Below are 24,816 nucleotides of genomic sequence, written 5' to 3'. Positions count from 1 at the left end.
TCCTTCGTTAGACATAAATGACAAATTCTTTTGTGGTGAGTGTCAAGCTGAAAGGCAAACCAAAACCTCCCACAGAAGGCTAAAGGAATATTATACTATCAGAGTACTTGAACTTCTACATCTTGATCTCATGGGTCCCATGCAAACTGAAAGTTTGGGGGAAAGAAGTATGTGTTAGTTGTTGTGGATGACTACTCCAGATTCACCTGGGTTCGATTCTTAAAAAGAAAATCAGATACTGTTAAACTATGTATCAGTCTATGTTTGAAATTGCAACGTGAGAAGGGACAAAAGATAATCAGGATCTGTAGTGATCATGGGAAGGAATTTGATAATGAAGATCTGAATAACTTCTGTCAGACTGAAGGAATTCATCATGAATTTGCAGCTCCCATAACTTCTCAGCAAAATGGAGTAGTTGAATGGAAGAACAGAACGTTACAAGAAATGGCTCGAGTTATGATACATGCAAAAATTTGCCTTTGTATTTTTGGCAAATTTTTGGGCAGAAGCTGTAAACACAGCATGTCATATTCACAACAGGGTCACTACACGATCTGGTACGACAGTTACATCGTATGAATTATGGAAGGGACGGAAACCAAATGTTAAGTATTTTCATATTTTTTGAAGTACTTGTTATATTTTGGTCGATCGAGAGTATCATTCCAAGTGGGATGTGAAATCTGATCAAGGGATCTTTCTTGGTTATTCTCAGAATAGTCGAGCGTATAGAGTCTTTAATATTAAATCCAGAACAGTCATGGAAACAATCAATGTTGTGGTTAATGATTTTGAGTCTAATTTCAATCAGTTTAATATTGAGGATGATGAGACCCATGTTACACCTGAAGTTACTTCTACGCCTTTTGATGAAATGCCTAAAGGAGATTCGCAGCCAGATAGTGCTAAGACCAATTCAAACATAACTGATGAGGTCATAAACAATGAAATTGTGCTTGTCCTCTCTGCACATGTGAAAAAGAGTCATCCATCAAGTTCCACAATAAGGGATCCGTCAGCTGGAATTACTACCAGAAGAAAAGAAAAGGTAGATTACAGGAAAATGATTGCTGATTTATGCTATGTATCAGCAATAGAACCCACATCTGTTGAGAATGCTCTCAAGGATGAATATTGGATAAATTCCATGCAAGAAGACTTATTACAGTTCAAGCGTAACAACGTTTGGACTTTGGTTCCTAAACCTGATGGGGCGAACATCATAGGAACTAAGTGGATCTTTAAAAATAAAACTGATGAATCTGAGAGTGTAATAAGGAACATGGCCCGTTTGGTGGCTCAAGGTTATGCACAGGTAGAAGGTGTTGATTTTGATGAAACTTTTGCACCTATCGCTAGACTTGAAGCTATTCGCCTCTTGCTCAGTATATCATGTTTCCGAAAATTTAAATTGTTTCAAATGGACGTTAAAAAGTGCCTTCCTGAATGGATACTTAAATGAGGAAGTCTATGTAGCACAACCTAAAGGGTTTGTTGATTTTGAATTTCCTCAGTATGTCTACAATGAATAAAGCTCTATATGGGTTAAAACAAGCTCCTCGGGCTTGGTATGAACGACTAACAATGTATGTTGGTTAAAGAGGATATTCAGGAGTGAGACTGACATGACACTATTCATAAATAGAACCAGCACTGATCTCATTGTAGCTCACATTTATGTTGATGACATCATCTTTGGTGGATTTCCTAAAACCCTTGTTAGTAATTTCATTAACATAATGAAATCTAAATTCGAAATGAGCCTAGTAGGCGAACTGTCCTGCTTTCTGGGATTGCAGATCAAACAGAGAAGTGAGGAAATGTTTATATCACAAGAGAAGTATGCCAAGAACTTAGTCAAGAAGTTTGGTCTGGATCAGTCACAGCACAAAAGGACTCCAACTGTGACTCATGCTAAAATTACCAAGAATACAATAGGTACTGCAGTAGATCATAAATTGTACAGAAGCATGATTGGAAGCCTTTTATATTTGACAGCAAGCAAACCTGATATTGCCTATGCTGTGGGAATATGTGCTCGGTATCAGTCAGATCCACGTACCTCCACTACTACAAATTTGGGTTTCAACGACACTAGTAATCAAATTATTGTGTCGTTAAAAGTAAAAAAGGGTGGGGTAGAAGAAAAATGTGTCGTTAAAACTAACAAATGCAGACTTTTTAACGACACATTTTTTGCGTTGTTATTTAATGTTTCTTGACAAAAAATTTGCGTCGCTAATTAACGAAAAAATTTATGTGTCATTAAAAAGTTATTCAAATAAAAAAATAATTTTATTAATTCTTGACACAATTTTCCTTGACAAAAATTTTGCATCGCTAATTAACGACATAATTAAAGTGTCATTAAAAGGTTATTCAAATAAATAAAAAAATATTTCTTGACACAAATTACAAGTGTAAAAAAAAATCCCTAACTTGACCATTCGCGCCGCCTCCTTGCCTTCGACACCGTCTCTCTCAATCCAATCTCTGCCGTCGTCTCCCTCCGTCCTCCACCATTTTCATACCTTAGCCGTCGTTTCCGTCCGCCACCCACCTCTCAAAGCCGTCCGACCTCAGCCGTTCTCTCCCTCCCATCCACCATCGTTGCCGTTTTCTCCCTCCACCAACCGATCGACCTCAGCCGTATAAGCCTTCCACCATCGTCGCCGTTTTCTCCCTCCACCACCCGATCGATCGTTGCCGTTTTCTCCCTCCATCATCCCCCGCTCGCATCTGATTTCCGGCCGCCGACGTCGTCTCTCTCAATCCAATCTCTGCCATCGTTCAGGTAATTCCGTCGTCAATGTAACATTCTGTGTTTTCGTTTTTGTTCAATTTATGGTGTTTTGGGATATGGGTAATGTTCTTTGACCTCTCTTTTTGGTCTTATGATACCATACCATTTTTTGGGAATTCTAACATGAATTTGATTCTCTGTTTTCCTAATCTATTGGGTTTCTTCTTCCCCTTTGTTGGAATATTGGGAATTTGGTTGGTTGTTATTCAGCTGTTTTTTGGCCTCTTGTTCAAGAAAATTCTATTGGGTGTAAACTGAAGTTGGTGACTGATCTTGGTTTTTTCTATTTCTTGTTTTGATTGTTTTTCTTCTGTTTATGGAGCTTTTTTTAATCCCTTCAATCATGGAGCTATTTTGTTATATAACTACAAAGGAGTGACTTATTGTCTATGGAACAATGAAGAATCACTTGGAACCTATACAATATAGAATTATAGACAGAAAATTTTCAATGTATAATTGAAAAGTGATTGATACTTTTGACATACAAACTCTTCAAGTGAGGGAAAAAAGAACTTAATGGAACGCAATAAGAGAACCATAAAAAAAGTTGTCTATTGGAATTGAGAGCTAAGACATTTTTCTGGTGGCCTTTTTCTGTCGTTGAACATGTTGGGCTCTTTTTTTATTTTTTAACTTAAGACTGATAGTGTTTGTTTATTTTGGTTGTAACTTTGGGGTTCTTCTCATTCGAGTTGTTTTTGAAATCTTGTAGATTTGTGTGTATTTACTGCACATTGAGCTGTTAAGGCTTCCTTGGAATGCAGAGTGTTTGGTTGCATTAGATCATCACTCATCTTTAGTGGATCAATTGTGGTTGTCATCTCTTATTTTGGCTTCATCCTTTGGGTCTGTTATTTTGTTTTCTATGATCCAAGTTCGAAGATTATCTTCTCTTCTATATGTACAATAAGACTATTGAAAACTTTCTAAAGTTTAGTGCTTCGGTGTCAAGTTTTCATAGTATTCTAAAATGCGTGTTTTATTTTTCCTTTCATTTTTAAAAGTAAGATGGCAATATGTGAAGGTATAATTTCTATCTTTTAACTTCCTCGCGCTTCATAATCTCATTTGATCTTCCATGTCCAGCTCGTGTTGTGGCGTTTCAGCATTATTCTCGCTATTTTCTTGTTACCTACCGTCCATTTGACTCCTTTTATTTACACATGGAACTGTGTCTTAAGATTCGAGTTATCGAGTTTTGAATGGTGTTAGTATATTGTCCTGGTTAAGGTTCAATTAGTAAATTCTCTGTAAGTATCGAGACTTTGATCCCTTTCGAGTTTATTGTTTCTGTGGTTTTCGGTCCAACTTTTAAAATTTTGTCCTGTTTAGGTTCGTATTGTAAGAATGAGGTTTGAGATGGTTTCAAAGTAAATGATAGCTCCGGTAAACTCTTTGAGCATTGTTTTGTGTAACTTAGAAAATATTATTGGGTCTTAGACGTGGGTATCAATTTAAGTTTATGATTTATGATTGATTTGAGATGGTTGAAAGTCAAAAAAGGATTTTTTTTGTCATTGTGGTCTCAAAGAATTTGTTCTTCGAAACTCAATCTCGAGTTCTGAGTTTCTTTATTATCTAATGTGGAAGCTGAATGATAATTACACTTGATTTTAATAAATGTACTGTCTTTTCTGTGAAAAATATAATTTCTCTTTAACCTTTCAAGAACCGTACTCTTTGAAGCATATTGTATATTAAACTCTTCATTAAGAAGAACCTTCGCTTTCTGTTCTTACTCGAGTAATTATTAAAGCCCTCTTTATGAGAGAAAGATGTCTTTATGAAATACCAGCAGCTTTTTATTAGTAAATTTCAGTAAAAGGATTGAATTGAGGAGATCTTTGAAGCTTATTTTAGTGTTCCATCATCACCAGCAACAGTTTTGATGTGACCACATTAGAAACTTAAGTGAAAAATATCTTAGCAACCTCTTCAGCAAATATTTCTCTGCTTTTCATCATTGATAGCTTTCTCATAAATGCATAAATATTTAAGATAAGACTCAGAAGAGGCACCCCTGTATTGTTCATTTTTGCTTAGTCATACATTGAACTAGAACAAAATCAATAGCTTTGAGTTTGATTGACTTAACAAAAACTTGGAACAACACCTGAGAACTTCTACCATATCTTCTTTGACAAGATCTAGTGATTATTCATATCATTTTGAATGGTTCATGCACTTCATTTGTGTTTTCTTTGGACCAAAGTTATACATTGAATAGAATAACCTTCTACACTTGTATCCTAACTTTTACTAGTCAACGTTGAATTTCACTATCAACTATCATCTTTTTAGGGAGCTTTGTCTTGCTCCTATTTACATAAAAACACAATAAACTAATCATCATTAGATACAAAAAGTCATTCAAACATGTTTCCTATCACAATACCAAGCTATGTCTAATCGCTCGGATTACTAACTAATACCAAGTTTGCTTGGCTAGTTCATTGTCTGCTTCGTAGACTGCTTGCATTGTGGTTCTAATTCTGTGAACTGTTTGTTTTGTTACTGTTAGATTGAGAGGGATTTTTTCTGTTTTGTTACTGTTAGATTGAGAGGGATTTTTTCTGTTTTGTTACTGTTAGATTGAGAGAGATACTTTATGGTCGTAGGGCCTGGTTGGAGTTTCTTACTTTTAAATATTTTACTTCTGCTCACTTTTAAGAGTAAGAATTTATGATGAGATATCTCATATAAATTTTCTGTGATTGGGAGAAAATATTGAAAATAATATCTCCACAAATAAAATTTGTGTGAACTTATGGAAAATATAGTTGGTGTTTAAGTGAAATCAAGTTGAATTTCCTGTAAAATGGTATACATTGCTCAAATATCCAACTAAAACGGTATAAATATTACAAATAAATCTCATATTACCTTGTCCGTACTTGTCTCTGATATGAAGACAGAACTTAGAGGAATATTAAAGGCAGAAGCAGCAACCTGTGCAACTTTTGTATGCAATCCTTGGCCCATTTCAACACCTCCATGCGTAACTAAAACTGTCCCATCAGTATAGACATGAACCAGAGCACCTGCCTACGGTTAATAAAATGTATGAGGTCAGATTTCTTATGGATGAAATATTACCCAGATAATAGCACGGGTATTTTCAGCAATGGTCTTTTCCCACCTGGTTCATTAGCTTTAGTGTAAATGATATGCCAAACTTTGTAGGAACCATAGCTACACCACGCTTCCTCCACCGATTTTGGCTGTTAAACTGTTCGACTTCTTTACGAGCATTAGAGGACCACCAAATCCACGGAAAGCAGTATTACTAGGAAAGTTTGTGAATAAAACCTTTCCCTGAATCCTCACATTTGGTATCTCATATACATTATCTGAGTGAAACATAGCACATTCAAGGATAGCAAGAGATAGATCTAATGAATTTCCACCATTGTTGTAGATTTCCAAATCAAGAGCCATCACTTTTCCCTCATTTGTGAACCCAACCTAGGTCAGTTGTTAAAAATCTTATTGTTATATGGTTTCATAACATTTCAATTAAAGAAAGGATACTTGCAAAAGCAACCAATTGATATGTTAAGAAATTATATTGACCATAAATCATCGACTAGGAGGTCATGTGTTCAAATTTCTGTTAGGTCATTTTCTCATTAATTAAAACTGATCCTCATTGATGTTACTTCTGAAACCACAAATCAGGGGAAGAGTAAAGAAACTAAATTTTCTGTAGTATCAGCTTGTGCTATTGAGTATATTGTTTAATGGTTATTAAACATGATCATTGGTACTCAATGAGATTAAAAAAGGCCCTATCTTCTCCCTCTATGATTCCAAAAAAAATTCATATGTAAAAGATTTAAAATACAAAAGAAGGCATTGTCAAGTATTTTTGTTTAACTATATGCTTAACCAGTTATTGAGGAGGAAGTCTCTCCCTTTTTCATACTGGCTTGTCGTATATTACTGTCCAGGAAAGAGGGAATGTTTCTTCCGAATTATATGATACAACATTGACCCCATTCACGTGCTTATTTTTCTAACTTCGTAAAGATCAACATCAAATTAAAATCCAACAGTAAAGTCAGACTGTAAAAGAACACCTTATACTTTCCAAGAAAGCTATGCCACTGCCCTGTAATCATCATGTCTGTATCCCTGTCTAGTGTCAACTTCACGGGCTGATTCAACAAAAATGAGGGGACGAATGCATTGTGGTTCTAATTCCGTGAACTGTTTGTTTTGTTATTGTTAGATTGAGAGGGATTTTTTCTGTTTTGTTACTGTTAGATTGAGAGAGATACTTTATGTTCGTAGGGCCTGGTTAAAGTTTCTTATCTTTCAGTTTTATGGTTTGTAAGACATGAGTATTCTTTAAGGAAGGTTTAAAATATCAAGTTTTAAGGTAGCCATTAGGTTAGCTCCATTTTGAAACTCGTTTTTGACACTTGCAAGTCTTTGTGTTTTAGGAATAGTTGTTGAAGCGCATCACATTTGCAACACAGTCAAAATCAATTTCTAGTTACCTCCGTGAAGTTATCTTCCGCTGTTGATTGCTTCTCCTTGCTCCCTCCTTCGTCTGATTCGTTCTCCGTTCATTTCGGTTCGCTCCCTTCACTCTCTTTTCTTCCATTCACATTTTTTGGCTGAAATTTGAGTTCTTTGATTGCTATTTTGAATCCTATGTTATTTATCCCATCTAATAGTTCTACACTTAGGCTTTGTTTTGTAAGCATTTGGTTTTTGGAAATTATGCTTGTTTTCTTAGACTTTATTTACAATGTTTTCACTTTTTTAACTGAATTCCAAGAACAAAAACAATTTTTGGGAACTACTTTCTTTTTTCCATCAAAACTTGGTTTGAATTTTGAAAATATTCTATAAAACTAGATAACAACAGAACGAGAGGAATAGACTTAGATTTAAAAAAAATATTAAAACTAAATGGCAATCAAACTACGACTTAACAATTGAATATATTTGTTCTGATTTTAACGCTTGATATGTTAGTTTTGATTTTATTTATAGAGGCGTATATCATGTTATTTGGCCTGCACTCAGAAAAATCTTCTTTTCTTCTAATTTTCCTCTTCTTAAAAGGCATGAGAAACAAAATTTCTCATTATGAATCAGCACAAGGATGAAAAAACAACAAATCCCATTGTGCTTCATTCAAATATATAAAATGACAAACAGATTAAATCACACAGCCAGTAGAACGGCATCTGTTTCATCTTCCCATAGTGGACCTTCTTGTGCATTCCTAGTATTAGTCCGTCCTTTGCAAATTCTAGAACCATGCCCATAATCCACCAGCCACACTCGATCCTTTTGTATTTGAGACTAAACTTTGAAGATTTCCCTAAGCTCTCTTTCCCTTACTAGTGTAATAAAATAGTCTATTACCTCCTCTTGAATTTGTATGGGTTCAAATTTCTCCATCTTCAAGCATCATGATTCAGGTTTTTCGATCTTGTGCTGCAAATTTCTATTTTCTAATGTTTCCGATTGATATCCATTCAACTCATTCAATACTATTCCTATTTTCTAATGTTCCAATTGAAATCCATTGATCAGGTTCTTTGGAGGACACAGTTGCTTGAGGCTTCACTCATTTGTATGCTCTAGATCATTGGCTGTTTAGATTTGTGAGACAATGACTTGTTTGTTGTTTTTGTTGTGTAGTCTTTGCCTTCATTAATAGCTCATTCATAACTGCTCTAATTGCAATTTCACACAGCTTCATTGTCCCATTTGAAAATTGTTATTAACCACTTTCTTCTTCCGTATTTGAGAAGGGAAGCAATCACAATCAGACGCTTAAGCTTAAAACATATTTAACAATGGCCTTTCTCAAACACCCACTTGTGCAATACCAACACATGGCCATTTTTTGAGTGTTAGTGCTTTGTAGAACCATCAAGTTCAAGATATAAACCTTTCCCCTTCACCACTTCAATTCTTCACTAGTTAGCCTCTTATGCTAACCCTGTACCAATCAAGCTATTTTTTAAATTGAAAACCTTTCTTGTTCATCATAGGATTTTTTTCTCAACCAATTATACTTTGTGGTTTGGGATTGAAAATGAACTTTTTTATGAAGAACTAAATTTACATTGGGATTGAAAAGAAAAAAAGAAAGAATAAAAGGGAGATCCATAAGGACCATAACCAAGCCCAAAAAGAGAGGAATCAAACTAGAGAAAAGGATATATCAAAAGGCAAAACATGTAGCTTTTTTAAAAAACTAAAAGTTGGTTAGAGGTGATTCTTAAAAACTAATGACAGAGAACTCTAGAACAAGATTTGAAATGTAACAAGCCCACCAGAAGTTGTGACCAACCTTCTTTATTTAGAACAGATTTTTCCAGCTCCCATAGGGAAATGGTTTTGTTTATAGTAGCAATAGCAGCTTATCCAAATGAAAAAACAAATTCCCCCATTAATTCATTCAAGCCTAAATGATCAAAAAAATGGGGGAAAATACAAGTAACAACTATCACAACTTCATCAATATTACAAGTTCTTAACAGACCCAAAACCAAGTTAACAAGCATTAGCCTTCTAGAAATACCACCCACCACTAACATTCCCCATTTTGACCAAAGTTAAGTTTTACTGTGTCCACCAAATCTCTAAAATAAAATTTGAAGCATGATGTGTTTTATCCAAGATAGCTCATAAAGGAGTTGGTAATATGACAACAACACAACATTGTAATGCAGTCACACAGACAGTTCAATCGCAATCACCAAGCCAAGCCATTTCTTTCTATTTTTTGTAAACAAACATTTAAAGAAGTCTACACGTTTGGAATTAATGCCTGAATGTATTTCAAAGAAAATCATAGTGAATTGATATGAAATCTCTAGGCATCAGATCTAATAACCATGTTGAACAATGTATATTTCATTGTCTTAATGAAAAGACTGTCTCCTTTCCAAATAGTCTAGAGGCCAACCCTCCACTGCACAACATAAAGTATCTGCTACAGACGCTCTTCTTTATTATTGATCCCACCTTTGTAATTATTTAAATTGACTCTCTAACCGGATAGCTTACTTGCTTTGTCGGTTAAACCTACTGTATCATCCGCAACATGCGGAGTTTAATGATCATATTATCACTTGCTATTCAAACCCTCTGTATGAAGTGGGAGGTTTTTAGTTGAGTCCCCATATCCTACTGTTATCTCCAAGTTGAGTAATAATTTAGCAGGACATCTTAACTGTAGTTGCACTTTGTGACACAAGCATAAGATATGAGAAAGATAAAAGGTCCTCCCTCCCCCTACCCAATACCAATAGCATAGGTTTAGATTGATAATGAAATTTTATGTTTTATACTGACATTCAGGTTTTTAGCTGAATTTGCATGAGATTTTTAATCACAGTTTCTCTTTTTTGGATGATAGCCTCTTAACCTCTTTATTTGCTACATTTTGTTTTTTCTATCCATGGATATTGCTGTATGTATGTGACATATCTGATCTTTAATTGTTGTTGTATGGATGTGGTGGGGTATAATTGAACAAAACATTTACAAGCTGAATGACATTCAAACTGTTGCTTCCATTCGTCTGCCTTCACATCCCAAACAATAACAGTTTTGTCATAGCTTCCAGTGAGAAGATCTTGTTTCTTCAGCCATTTAAATTTTGAAGTCTATTTTAGTGGAGCACGAGAGGAGGCATTTTTTTCTAACATACACTTGATCTTGTTTTTTCAGCCATTTAAATTTTGAAGTCTATTTTAGTGGAGCACGAGAGGATGCATTTTTTTCTAACATACACTTGATCTTGTTTTTTCAGCCATTCACCGTTGATTTGTGTTTCAGGAACCGTCGTCGAAACGCCGCATATTTGCAACATCGTGGAAATTAATTTTTGGTTACTTCGGTGAAGCCGTCTTTTACCGTGTATTGGTTCTGCTCGTGTTATCAGTTCATTCCTAGAACGCTCCTTTTTGCTGGTTCGTTTCCATCATTCTCTTTTCTCCCATTGGCATTTTTTATGCTGAAAGTTAAGTTCATATATGTTTACTACACGATGTTTATCATATACGTTTACTTTTAAATATTGAAAACTGACTTTCTTCTTTATCCTAGCACTTGCAAATGATAGAGATAAGAGAGAAGAATGTTGCCACCTTGAGTAGTAATAGTTAGCCTGAGTAATTGATAATTAAGATCTCGTTTTTTTCTCTTTTTCATTTGGGTTTTTCTGCTCTTTGAGAACTATGTCCTGCATAAGTTAAAGGTGTTCAAGTACGTTTTATTTGGATGCCAATGTTGTTCTCTTTCAATATGCCATTGATGTCCTCTTTCGGCTCATATCTCTTATTATGCATCCTATTGTAATATGAAGATACATATTTTAAAAAGATCTTCAACTCCCAGAATTAGATTTAAGAGAAGTTGGCCCGAATGACTCAAATACTTTTGCTTCATTTATTTAATTTTCTTGTGACTGGAATTAGGTTACACAAACATGAAAGTTGATGAAAGTAGATGTGATTATTGATGATCTAATCTTTTTCTTGGCAGCCCAAACATCTTCTGGATGATGCTAAGTTTCCGACAAACAAACTTGCAGCATAGAGAGCTGAAAAAGAATCCCTTTTATTTAGATCACTTTTAAGTTGCAAAGCATCCTTAGCATTTGGTTCCGACTACCCGGTAAGCTTCTAACGTTTTTTTAACTTAAATACTGCACAGGTCTAATCCCGTATATTGCTACCATTCCTTTACAAAACTCTTGTTTGGTTATTGGTACCTAAATATTAGTTTCCTGATCTGTTGTTCTTTTTCTTTTTCAACTATTGCTTTTATGGTTGGTTTTCCTTTACCAATGCATTCATGTCGTAAGTTATGTTGTTAACATTGTATATGTTTGTGAGTTTATATATTTTTTCTTCTTCGTGTTTTGATTCTTGTTTTCTTGCTTAATTGAGAGGTCCCTTTGATGTCATTGAGATTGACTTCGAGTATGTTTAAGTTGTTTCAAGACTTTTGAAATTCTGCACTTGCTATGTTGGAAATTCCATCTTATTGAAGTGTTGAGTGCTTTACTTTTTTCTTCCTTTCATAACTTTATGGCCATTTTTCTATCACCACGATTAGAAAATTAATGTATAATATCATGTGCCCTTTTCTAGTAGTTTAATTAATGTTGCATGACCATACCCTAAAATATTACAAATTGGACAGCTTTCAAATTATATGGGAATTCTTTGTAGTCCTTATATGTATATGATTAAATATTTATTTGACTTTACTGGATCATCATATTAATATTATTGTTGTTATTTGCATTCACCCTTTTGTTACACAAAAGTTCCATTCATTAATGCCCCATGTGTTGGCAACCTATTAGCCCGTTTTGTTTTGATTTTTACTGCTGGAAATGATCTTCTTACCTTAAATACCTAAGAAGTGATGTTCGATGATTGTTTTTTCTTTTCTCTTTGTGGCTAAGAAGAGCGTTGTTTGTCTGTTTCCTTAAAAGAAATGAAGAACGATTGTTGAATTCCCGTTTTGTTGTTGTTTTACACTGTTTCTTGTTGTTTTGGTGGCTAATTAGCCAGTCACGCATCAGCTTAGTAGCTATTTGTTCTATGTGAATGGTCAGTAAGCTCACCTAAAGCAACGTTGTTTAACAGCCATACAATTAAGGTAGATCGTGTAGTTTCTCTTCAAGGCTGTGAAAGTACATGTCTCAAATCATGTTTAATTGTATCGCTAAATGGAGAAACTGAAGGAGCAAAATCTCAAAGAAACCATTAAAATAATAAATCTAAGTACCTTCCAATGAAGGGCTATATATATACAAATAATAATTGTGCTAAAGGCAAAGTTTCAGCAGAATATTTAATGTGTAAAACACTAATTATAGCAAGAGTAATGGGATATCTAATAAATCTAAGTACCTTCCAATGAAGGGATATATATACAAATAATAATTGTGCTAAAGGCAATGTTTCAACAGAATATTTAATGTGTAAAACACTAATTATAGCAAGAGTAATGGGATATCTAATGAACAATCACAGCTGTCATTCAATTTTTTGTTAATTGTATGGTTGTATGCTATATAATGCTATTTTGTATGCTAGAAGAGTTTGTATGCTGCTATGAAGAGCTGAGATGACCCATATTCACCATAGGCCTTTTCGTTTGTAAACATATGTATGGTGCTGCCTCCAGCCTAATAATAAATCTAATCAAGACAAGTTTCAGAACTAGGAATTTCCTAAAGTTTTCAATTTAGTAATGTTTTTGAATAGGCTCCAATTTTATTTATATTTATCTTTTCTTGTTGAAGCTAGTAAGTTCTGTCATGTCACTAGAATTCACTTGCTTGTTATAATCCTAGTGGACCTGACAACTAATGCTGTTTCTCTCCGTATAGTTGCTTTGGAACTTCAAGTGTTTTTTTAGATGTTTTTTACTTCTTGATAGGTGATGACTTACAAACTTACACTTATGTTTTGTTAGGTCCTTTTGAAAGTTATGCTTATGCACGTTGTGACTACTTTGTAAGTGGTTTAAGACTAAGTTTGTTGAACTTACACACTTGGTTGCCAATTAGGCCAGAAAGTGCTTTTTTTCAACTTCTTTTAACTTTTTGGGAGGTTATGAGTTACGAACTATCACTTGAGCATTGTTAGGTCATTTGAAAGTTCAAGTGACACTTATACACGTTTTTAGAACTTTTTAGGTTCGTTTGAACTTACAATGAAGGTGAGAGGAACAATCCATGGATCTAAATTTGTTGTGCTCATTGATTGTGGAGCAACACACAATTATGGAGTGATCCTAGGCTACGGTGCTGCTGTCAAGGGAAAGGGTGTGGGAAGAAGTTAAAATCATGCTGAATGACTAGTTTGTTGTGGAAATTTCTCTACACAGGCTTCAGGTTGGTGAGGGAAAGATATCAAAATGGTCTCCCCACAGGAGATCATCTCCTCCTCAACCTCTCTCTCTAGATGGTCTCCCCACTACTCCCCCTCCCCGTCACCTATCTTCTCTTAACGAACTATTTAAACTCTCAGTCACTCCCCACTTACTAGGTGCATGGTTTCTCTAAATTAAGACTAGATTTGGAATTTTGGAGTGTTTTTCTAAGTTCTAACATGCTTGTTTTAGACGCAAATTTAGAGGCAGGAATTTGATAGCCATTTGGTTTCTTTTTATTTTCTTTTAGAGGATTTGGCCAGTTTTCTTACTATTTCTTTGCAAACAGGTTTGACTAAATCCTAACTTCTGAGATATATAAACCGTGTAATATCGTCTAATGGACAAATCATGGATGATGGAGAATAGGATGTCCAGGGAGTATGAATTGGGAGTGGAAGCGTTCATTCAATTTGGTTTTCGTCATGCCAAAGGTTCCAGTACTATCAGGTGTCCATGTTTGAAATGTGGAAACCGTTTGCCGCAAGACGAATCAACAGTCAGATATCATCTATATGCCAATGGGATCGATCAAAGTTATAAGATATGGTTTTGGCATGGCGAATCTTTTACATCAGAGACTTCATGTAATCAACAGGCTTACACGAACAAAGAAACGGTCGGCGATGATTTATTTCATGTGATAAATATGGTTCAAAATGTCCGCGATCAGTTTTCTGAAGTACCTAATACGTTTGACAATATGTTCGATGATGCAAAGAAGCCTCTATTTCCTGGTTGTAAAAGATTCACAAAGTTATCAGCATTAGTTAGGCTATACAACCTGAAGGTTAGATTTGGATGGAGTAATGCTAGCTTCTCCGAACTACTGGCAACGATTAGCGAGTTATTGCCTGAAAATAATAAAATGTCGATATCCATGTATGAAGCAAAAAAAACGCTTACTGCTTTGGGCCTTAGTTATCAAAAAATAGATGCATGCCCTAACGATTGTTGCTTGTATAGAAAAGATCTGGCAGACATTAGTAGGTGTCCTAAATGTAACATTTCGAGGTGGAAGACAAGTAAGAACTCAAATGAAGAGATTAAGGGAGTTGCAGCTAAACAGCTGTGGTATTTTCCAATTGTTTCGAGGTTCTTAAGGATGTTCAAGAACTCCGAATATGCAAAGCACTTGTGTTGGCATGCAAATGACAGGAAAGTAGACGGTGTGTTAAGGCATCCAGCTGATACTCCATCTTGGAGGTTGGTAGACCATTTGTGGCTAGATTTTGGGTCCGAACCGAGAAACCTCCGCTTGGGGTTGTCCACAGATGGCATCAATCCATACGGAGATTTATCAACGAAATATAGTTGTTGGCCTGTGATTGCTACAATATACAACCTTCCACCATGGCTATGTATGAGGAGGAAGTATTTGATGTTAACTATGTTAATCTCGGGATCTAAGCAACCAGGATACGACATAAATGTCTACCTAGCACCTTTGATTGATGATCTCAAACTTATGTGGGAAGAAGGTGTTCAGTGTTTTGATGCACATAGAAATGAAAGATTCACCCTGCGAGCTGTCTTACTGTGGACTATCAATGATTTTCCTGCATACGGGAACCTATGTGGGTGTAGCGTGAAGGGGTATAAGGCTTGTCCAATATGTGGGGAGGAAACTTCTTCTATAAGACTACCACATGGGAAGAAAAATGCATATATGGGACATAGAAAATACTTGCCACGTCATCACCCTTATAAGAGACAAAAGAAAGCATTTGATGGTAATCAGGAGCATGAGACACCTCCTCTCCCTTTATCAGGCGAGACAATTTATAATAGACTTAAGGATAAGACCTTTCCATGCGGTAAAAGGTCTACTAGGAGGTTGAATGAAGATATTTCGAACGACTACTGAAAGAGGATTTCTGCATTCTATGAGTTAACGTACTGGAAAAAATTACATGTAAGACACTGTCTTGATGTTATGCATATTGAGAAGAATGTATTGATGAATATAATTGGTACACTGCTTGACATACCGGGGAAGAGTAAGGATGGATTGAGTGCTAGACTTGATTTCGTAGAAATGAACATTCGACCCGAGTTGGCCCCTGTGTCCGATGGAAGTAGAACTTACATACCTGCAGCATGTTATACATTGTCAAGAGAGGAGAAAGTCTCTATTTGCAGAACTTTGTCTGATCTTAAGGCTCCAGAAGGTTATTCGTCGAATTTCAGAAGTTAGGTATCTTTAGAGAACCTAACGCTCTCTGGTCTTAAATCACATGATTGCCATGTTCTAATGCAACAACTTCTCCCAATTGCAATACGTGGAGTTTTACCTAACAATGTTAGAGTGGCTATCACTAGATTATGTTCTTTTTTCAACGCTATTTGCTCCAAGACTTTGCGAATATCAGATTTAGATAAATTGCAGCAAGACGTTGTTGAAACATTATGTTTGCTTGAAAAGTACTTTCCACCATCATTTTTCACCATTATGGTACATCTATGCGTCCACCTTGTGCGAGAGGCAAAACTTTGTGGACCCATATACCTTCGGTCGATGTACCCATTCGAAAGATATATGAAAGTGTTGAAAAGTTATGTCCGTAATAGAAATCGTCCGGAAGGATCGATTGCAGAAGCACACATATGTGAGGAAGCTGTTGAATTTTGTTCTGAGTTTCTATCTGGGCTTGACCCCATTGGACTAGGTTCATTTAAATCTCGAGAGGAAGGTCGGATCGAAAGACTGTTATCTGCTGGATCATCTACTACACCTAGTCAAGTTGTACTAAAACAAGCCCATCTACACATACTAGAAAACATTGAAGAAGTTCATCCATACAGAGAGTACGATTCATTACCTTTGACAAGTTATTTTACTTTTATATACATTCTTTTAAATAAATGATACTCACTACTTCCAACTCGATTGGCCTTACATAGACGACATATGGAAATCTTGAAATCTTCCAACCCACGAAGGGCAAGAAATGAGAAATGGTTGCGAGATGAGCACAACAGATCATTTCCTAACTGGATACGAGACGAGGTATGTTGTTTAAATGTACTTTCATGTTATTGACACATAATAGAAAGTACGAACAACCGTGACTAATTATGATCGCCATAATAGGTCATGCGTGAAATCCAAGAAGGTCAAGTCGTGAGCACGACAATCAGATGGATTGCACATGGCCCACATCCCGTTGTAATGATATATGAGGGATATAAAGTCAATGGAATTTGCTACAACACAAAGCGTCGTGATGACACTAGAACGGTTCAAAACAGTGGGGTTATGTTCGTTGCATCAACAATGCATGTGGCTAGTGCCAAAGACAAAAACCCGATAATTGCTGACATGTCCTTCTATGGTGTGATTCAAGGAATATGGGAAGTCAGTTACAACACTTTTGGGGTCACACTGTTTAGATGTGACTGGGTCGATACGAAGAATAGAGTACGAGTAGACGATCTTGGATTCACACTAGTTGACCTCAATCGTATAGGACACTATTCAGATTCATTCATATTAGCATCACAAGCAAGACAAGTGTTCTATGTTAAAGATCCCAGTGATGATAGATGGTCCGTCGTTGTGAAGCCACAAGAAAAAGATTTTGTTGATAATTGTTACAACGACGAGCTAGCCGATACATCCCTCCATTGTTCGGCAATTTTAGAATGTCCAGCAGACATGACTAGAGAAGATGAAGAGATCCCATATATCAGGGTCGACTGTGAAGGCACTTGGATAAACACATAAACATTTGGTAATATAATGTTTCTCCAAAGTTTCCCATCATTCATTCTAGTCATTGAAAAACATTCATTTTAAGCCTAATAAATAATATTATTGTTTCTTTCTTTGCAGGACACTTTTAATTCCAATCTGGAAGATCTACTTGTAGTATTCAATAGTCCACTTGGCAGTTCTTAGCTTTGTTTTTTAGTATTTCCATTGAGCGATTAGTGATACTTGTAAACATTTTCTTTTACGTCTTGTAACAAACTTATCAAATCTTCATGTATGTTGATCTATATGTTATGTCAACTTTTTGATGGATCTCACTAATGGATTATTGTTGTTTATGATTATTGTTTTTCATTTCGCTTAAATAATTGATATGTTGATAAATAGTGTATTATACTGAGAATTATGTGTCATTTCATGCAGGTGGACCATCACTTACCAAACAATGACACTTGGAAAACAAGCTAGATTAGAAGCTAGTTGCTCGAGCGTACCGAGTACCGAGGGAGTCATTAATAAAAGTAAAGGTACACGTGGACCTACGGGAATGTCTGAGATCACACGGGTTAGTTGTGATGGACACAAGAGAGTGGTTGAATACAATGAGCTCGGTCAACCCATTGGTGAAAGTGCAACCAAGTTAAAGAGTTTCATTAGAACAACCGTGCGGGTTCATGTTCCGATCAGTTACCAATCCTGGAAGGATGTACCTACAGAGCTCAAAGATAAAATTTACGAACTAATTGAGGTAATTTTCTGACCTTTAGTTAGTAACGTTGTTCGCATTTTGTCACTAACGTTCATTATATAATGTAATGTAATAGGGTGGCTTCGTAGTAGACCCCAGATCCAAAAAGAGTATTTTACAAAATGCGAGTGTATGTTTTCGAAACTTCAAGTCGTCACTAACTACAAAGCATGTATTACCATATAAGAAAGATTTGGAGAAACTAAAAGACCCACCAACAGAATACTCTTTTATCGATCGTGAGCATTGGAACAGATTTGTCACTTCCAGATTAACCGAACAATTTGAGGTAACTATAATCACCATTCTCTTCATTCATATATGACAGTAATTATACTAAAATGTAGTTTATGTGTGAAGATGGTTAGCAACAAGGGACGTGAGCGGAGAAAGAACAACAAGTACAACCATCGAATGTCGCATAAAGGTTATGCAAACCTTACCGAAGAGATGGTACGCAAAGAATAGTTTATATGCTTGTTAACATAATGCAACATGTAATGCGTTATAACTAATCATAATGTTCTTTCCTTTTTTAGAAAGCAAGCACATCTAATGGTGAGTTAATTGATCGTGCTTTAGTATGGAAGAAAGCACGAACTACTAAAGATGGAGAGATTCCAGACATAGACACAAAGGAGGTGGCCAATAAAATTGTAAGTACTTTCCTCTTGTAAGGGTGTTTTTTTTTTTTTGTACTTACTAAAAATACTATAACCTTTTCATGATAGGACAACCTACTTGTTTCAAAACGTGCGTCTCATTCAATGGACAACGTAACTTATGATATATTATCGCAAGCCATCGGAGGGAATGATCCACTAGGAAGGATTCGAGGGGTTGGTCAATACGTCACACCAAGTAAATACTTCCACACTGCAAGAGAAAAACGAAAGAAGGTCGGTAAAGAAGAAGATTATGCTGAAGAGCGAGCGAGAATGGCTGCTCGTATCTTAGAACTGGAAGCAGAATTAATGAAGCATAAGAAGGTTCCTGAAGTGGCCACAAAGGGAGAAACTGACGAGAGCAAGATCAAGAGTCAAATGGCTTCTAAAAGCATTGACACATCAGATGATGCAAATGACCATGACGCAAAAGAAGAAAATAGACAAGTTTTAGAAGACTTGACAATAGAGGACTTGACAATAGAAAAACAAGATAAGGTAGAAAGCATCTACTTTTATTTTTTTAACTCAAACGTTATTTTTTTAATGATTAAATATCTGATCAATTAACACTTATGTGCGGCGAAGGTTGGTGAGGAGAACAAATATGTTTGTGCATCGATTGAGACTTTGACAAAAGTGAAGGTCAGTATGAATTTGATTCCTATAGTTTCCAATTTCTCAGATGCAATATAGTAATATGATCATATTTTCTTTCAATGTATATTGTAGGATGGCACTTCTTGTCGACTTGCTACTGGGACTAAGGATAATGTTGTCGGTGCTGGAACTATTTTCGACTACTACATGGACGGTGACAACGTGAAGGTATCAGTGGACATGGTTACCGATGGTAATTGCTTCGTTCCTGTTCCAACAAGGGAAGGTAGGACTATGCTTTCCCAAGAAGTTGGTTCACAGTTGTTATGGCCTCGTCATTTAGTCATTCCCCTAGACGAAAAGGTAATGTGTTTTTCACAATTGTTTATGTTTAAATATATTTCATATGGATGAGATTTTATGTTTGTGGCAGATGAAAAGCGTGTACCAAGCTGATCCGCGATTACCGTCGTTGACATTGAATACAAAGAGAGCACCAGTTACACTACGATTATTGCTATGGGAACTTGATTATATTGGGTCAAAAATTCAAATTCACGTACCTGTTAAAGTTTTTGGGTATGAACGAAAATGTTGCATATTCCTCGAGGCACTCCAAGAATTTTGTCGAATGCAGCCTATATCAACCCAATGCATTGATGCATTCATGTTGTAAGTTACCTCTTTTGTACATCAATTACATAGTATAATAACGTGTACCACGCAGTAAAGTCGAGTATGTTGTTCATATTTGTAGTCACCTCTACAAAGTGATGGAAGAGAATGGAACGTTGGGATCCTACAAGTTTGCAGACGCTGGCTCTATTTCATTTGGTATAAGTAAAGAAGATCGAGCACAGATCCTGAATGCTAGATTGCTTGGGACCGACCATCGTCAGATTTTGATGTTTCCATACAATTCAGGGTATGTGCAAAACTTTTTTCAGCTAATGCACCTAATGAACTATATGACCTTCATTCTAAGTTTAACTCACATTTACCTGTCAATATAGAAACCATTGGTGTCTAATAGCCATCGATTTTTCAAGAGGCACTGCATATTCGATGGATCCATTGAGAAATCGAATTAACAATGATGCCTCTGATGTCGTCTGGATGTATGTTGGAACTTTTATCTATGATAAAACAATAATGAGTTAATATGTTGCATATGAGACAATGATTGTATAACTTACGTTGTTTGATATGCATTCTTAGGGCTTTCGACATTTCGAACAAGAAGAAGCCTGTTTGGAGGATAATCAAGGTATGAGGAATGGGGATTTAGTAGAAGAAATAGGTAAACATACTTTATGTTTTGCAACTGTAACATGGGTATTTTGTTCTTTTTCTCTGATGGATAGTGTCCGAAGCAAGGTGGCATTGTGGAGTGCGGGTATTATGTGATGCGATTCATGCGTGATATAATATTGTCAAGCAACAGAACAATCATTGAAGTAGTAAGTATTTCATTTTACCTTTTTGAACTACTTATGTTATGTACAATTGTTGCATATTAAATCATTTTTAAATGATGAATAGATGGAAGGATCAACCTCAACATACTCACAGGACGATTTAGATGTCGTAAGAACGGAGTGGGCTGAATTCGTTAACAAATATATTTTCTGTTCCCAATCTCAAAGGTAAAATTTGTAAACGAGACAACTTTATATGCTTTTTTGTGTGGATTTTATTACAACACGTGTTGTTGCGTCGACTATCCTGCAGTTATGGTAGTCATTGAAATGCTCTTTTGTTGATTTTTAGACATATGTTTGAGGAATCATGTTGACATGTACTTTGGATCTCTGTTCATAGTTGTGTTGACTATCCTGCAGTTATGGTAGTCATTGATAAGCTAGCTATTTTGTTGGTTCTGCTTACACATGTTTTAGGAACCGTGTTGACATTGTTTTGTTTTGTTAATTTCTCGTTCACTTCGTTTACTTGTAAAGTTTTATTCGTAGCATAGGTGTTTGTGGAATGGAGGAGGTAATCTATGTTTAGGTTTATTAATGACCTTGGAAGTGGGGAGCGGGACGGTGGGAGTGCTAAGTTCATGTTTAAGCTCAACTTTAAGTTTAGAAGGGGTGAGGGAGTGGGAAATTGGGGGGGGGGGGGGGGAGATACATTTATGTTTAATAATGACCTTGGAAGGAGGGAGTGAGTTGCTAAGGTTAGAAATGACTTGGGGGGCGGGGGGTTGGGACTAGGGGTACGTTTATGCTTAAGTTGTTCTTTGATGCAAACTGAAACATTGTTGGGTCTGTAAAGAATGAATCAAAACAAATTATTGCATTACTTATATATTATGCTTATGCTTATGAAGTTGGTGTTTTTATTTCTCTTCTGCTTCCCTTATGAATCTTTTACTAAGAAACTTGGTTGTATGACTTGGGTGGGAGGGGAGTGATACATTTATTTTTGATAATGACCTTGGAAGGAGTGAGTGAGATGCTAAGTTAATGTTTAAGTTTATAAATGACTTTGAAGGGGGGGCTAAGGATACGTGTATGCTTAAGTTTTAAATTTAAATCAGAATATTGTTAGGTCTTTAAAGATTGAATTGAAACATATTTATTTGATTCTCTGTTTATGCTTATGCTTATGCTTATGTAGTCGGTGTTTTTCTTTTATCTTTTGTGTTCTTTATGGGTCTTTTATAAAGAACCTTGGTTGTATGAACTTTTGACGTTTATGTTAAAAAGTTCCTATTTGGAATGTACTTAATGTTTATGCTTATGCTTATGCTTATGCTTATGCATTTTCCGTAATGAAAGTTGACTAAGGTTCATTTTCTTCAACTTTGTAGGTAATTGAAGAATAGATGGATCATGGTATCGATCAAGTTCATTCCTACATTAGTTTGATTAGATTAGGTCGTACATATATTACAGTTAATTTATCTTTTGGATTATTGGAAAACCTTTACCGACAATGTAATTTACATTTTTTATTATCAATATAAATATCTTTCCAAACAAATGTGCATAATGTTAAAATGTAGTAATTAATTTTTTTTGAAAGAAGAAATATATGACAGGAAATACGTGCTGTGAAAAAGAATAATAACGACACCAAACATGTGTCGACATATAAGCCTTTAGTAAACAGCAATAGTGTCGTCAAAGCACATTTCTTGGCAAGAACTATGTGTAACGAAACATTTATAATGACAATATATTAGTGTCGTTATAAAGGTATTAATGATAATATATTCGGGTCAAGGTATAGATAACGGTGACACATTTGAATTGTCAATATAAGGGTATTAATGACAATATATTCGTGTCGAGGTATAGATAATGATGACACATTTAAAGCGTCAATAAAATGGTATTAATGACAATATATTCGTGTCGAGGTATAGATAACGGTGACACAATTAAAGCGTCAATGTAAGAGTGTTAATGACAGTATATTAGTGTCGAGATATAGATAACGGTGACACTTGATTTACGTCAACGTAAGTGTATTAATGACAATATATTTGTGTCAATGTATAGATAACGGTGACACAATTACAGCGTGAATGTAAGAGTATTAATGACAGTATATTAGTGTCGAGGTATAGATAACGGCGACACCTGATTTACGTCAATGTAAGTGTATTAATGACAATATATTTTTGTCAAGGTATAGATAACGGTGACACATAATTTGCGTCAATGTAAGAGTATTAATGACACTATATTGGTGTCGTTTTATAGATGAAAGCGACATATTTATTGCGTCAAGGTGAAGGTATTAATGACACAATTTTAGTGTCATCGAATCATGTTTAACGACACATTTTCCAAAGTGTCGTTAAAGAGCTTTTCTTGACAGTGGCTTCAATGACGCGAAAAGTGTGTCGTTGAAACTCTTTATGACACATATTTTGCGTCGTTGAAGGCCAAATTTGTAGTAGTGTGCCGTGTCGCACTTGCATCTTAATTCCTTAAGATCGGCTAGTTTTCAATGCAGTTGAGCTGGTCAATGGCGTACTCCATGACATTTTGAATTATGTTCGTAGTCTCTACAGAGTGACCACCCTTCTTCCTCTTTAACCCACTTGAAGCATTCCTACTGTCACCTAACCATCAGAGTCGACTGGCCACAAATTCATCAAGTGACGTGTTTAGTCCTTGACTAAACACAGTAGGGATCTCCATATCATTACCATTGTCAGCACCAAATCTTCCGTACCTGAAAGGATTTTCGACCCCACATTTGTAAATGTCTCTGAGCGCCCTTTTATCGCACGGTCTCTCCCAAAGACGTAGAAAAAGTCATCGTAATGGGGAAAGGATCTGTTTAGTAGGCCCTTCGCAACAGGATGACTCTGTTCAAATGTTAAAGTGGATGGAGCTAGTTTATCTTTGATTATAAACGAGTAAAGGAAAAGACAGGAAATAGCATGCCTTCACCCAATCATCGAATACATCCTTTTCGACAACGATGCACTTCAATTTATCGTTTTAGCCAAAACCATTGCATGGAACGTTTTTTTCATCGTTTTTATACGACTATCGATAGTTGTGGCCTAAAAGTTATGACTTGGCATCTTCTGAGTCATCATTCTTGCAAACTGACTATCTGGGTCTAAAGTTGTCGTTGTCAGACTGTCAACCACCAATGTTGACCAACTTCATAAGGCATTCCATGAGGGCTGCTTCCTCCTCTTTTGTCCATAAGTGCTTGGGGGCCCTTGAATAACTTGTCATACTAAAAAAACACAATCACATTAGCCAACGGAGTAAAGCTACACAAATAAGTCACATAATAACATAAAATAGTGTGCTTCCAGTGAACTTCCAGTGTGTCACTCATATTAATGGTTAATAAATACATTTGATATAACAAACACTAAATTGCTCAAACAAACATATTTTTAATGCTTTCATGCGACCAGTAAAGAAAATGTAAACAATGAACTACTAATTCAACTAATCGTGCTATTGAGTATGAAACTCCCAATCACTTAACATTTCTTCGACTAGCTTGTCCCTATAGGCACTCCATTCGTTTGATGTCTCAATATACTGTATATCGTCTCCTATCGTTGTTGTATAGGTCGAATCAACCTCATCTACATCGGGTGCTATATCGACGTTCGTCATCTCTCTATTGATGAGGTTGTGAAGTAGACAACATGTCAATATTGTTCGACATTGGACATGTACAAGATAGTATGGCTTTCCTCAAAAGGTTCCCTATCGACCCTTAAACAGACCAAAAGCTCATTCAATTACATTTCGTGTAGATAAATGTTTCATGTTGAAGAACTCTTTTGCTATCAATGGTGAATTTTCTGCTCCACGCCACTCCTAGAAGTGGTATCTTTGCCCTCTATATAGAGCCAGAA

General features: G+C 35.8%; 1 protein-coding gene and 1 pseudogene across 1 annotated transcript; one reads left to right on the top strand and one right to left on the bottom strand.

Moving 5' to 3' along the window:
• Positions 1 to 1,628: 1,628 nt before the first annotated feature.
• On the top strand, positions 1,629 to 5,335 carry LOC107991457 (uncharacterized mitochondrial protein AtMg00810-like). The gene is made up of 2 exons (XM_051086726.1): positions 1,629 to 2,061; positions 5,331 to 5,335. Exons 1-2 carry the CDS (start codon positions 1,629 to 1,631, stop codon positions 5,333 to 5,335), a joined length of 438 nt encoding a protein of 145 aa, XP_050942683.1.
• Positions 5,336 to 5,596: 261 nt separating this feature from the next.
• On the bottom strand, positions 5,597 to 5,850 carry LOC127150030 (xanthine dehydrogenase 1-like; annotated as a pseudogene).
• Positions 5,851 to 24,816: the final 18,966 nt, after the last annotated feature.

Source organism: Cucumis melo, chromosome 6, assembly GCF_025177605.1.
Source record: "Cucumis melo cultivar AY chromosome 6, USDA_Cmelo_AY_1.0, whole genome shotgun sequence".
NCBI classification, from domain to species: Eukaryota; Viridiplantae; Streptophyta; class Magnoliopsida; order Cucurbitales; family Cucurbitaceae; genus Cucumis; species Cucumis melo.
Note: the sequence above shows the minus strand (reverse complement) of the source record. Positions and strands in the feature narration are given on the sequence as shown.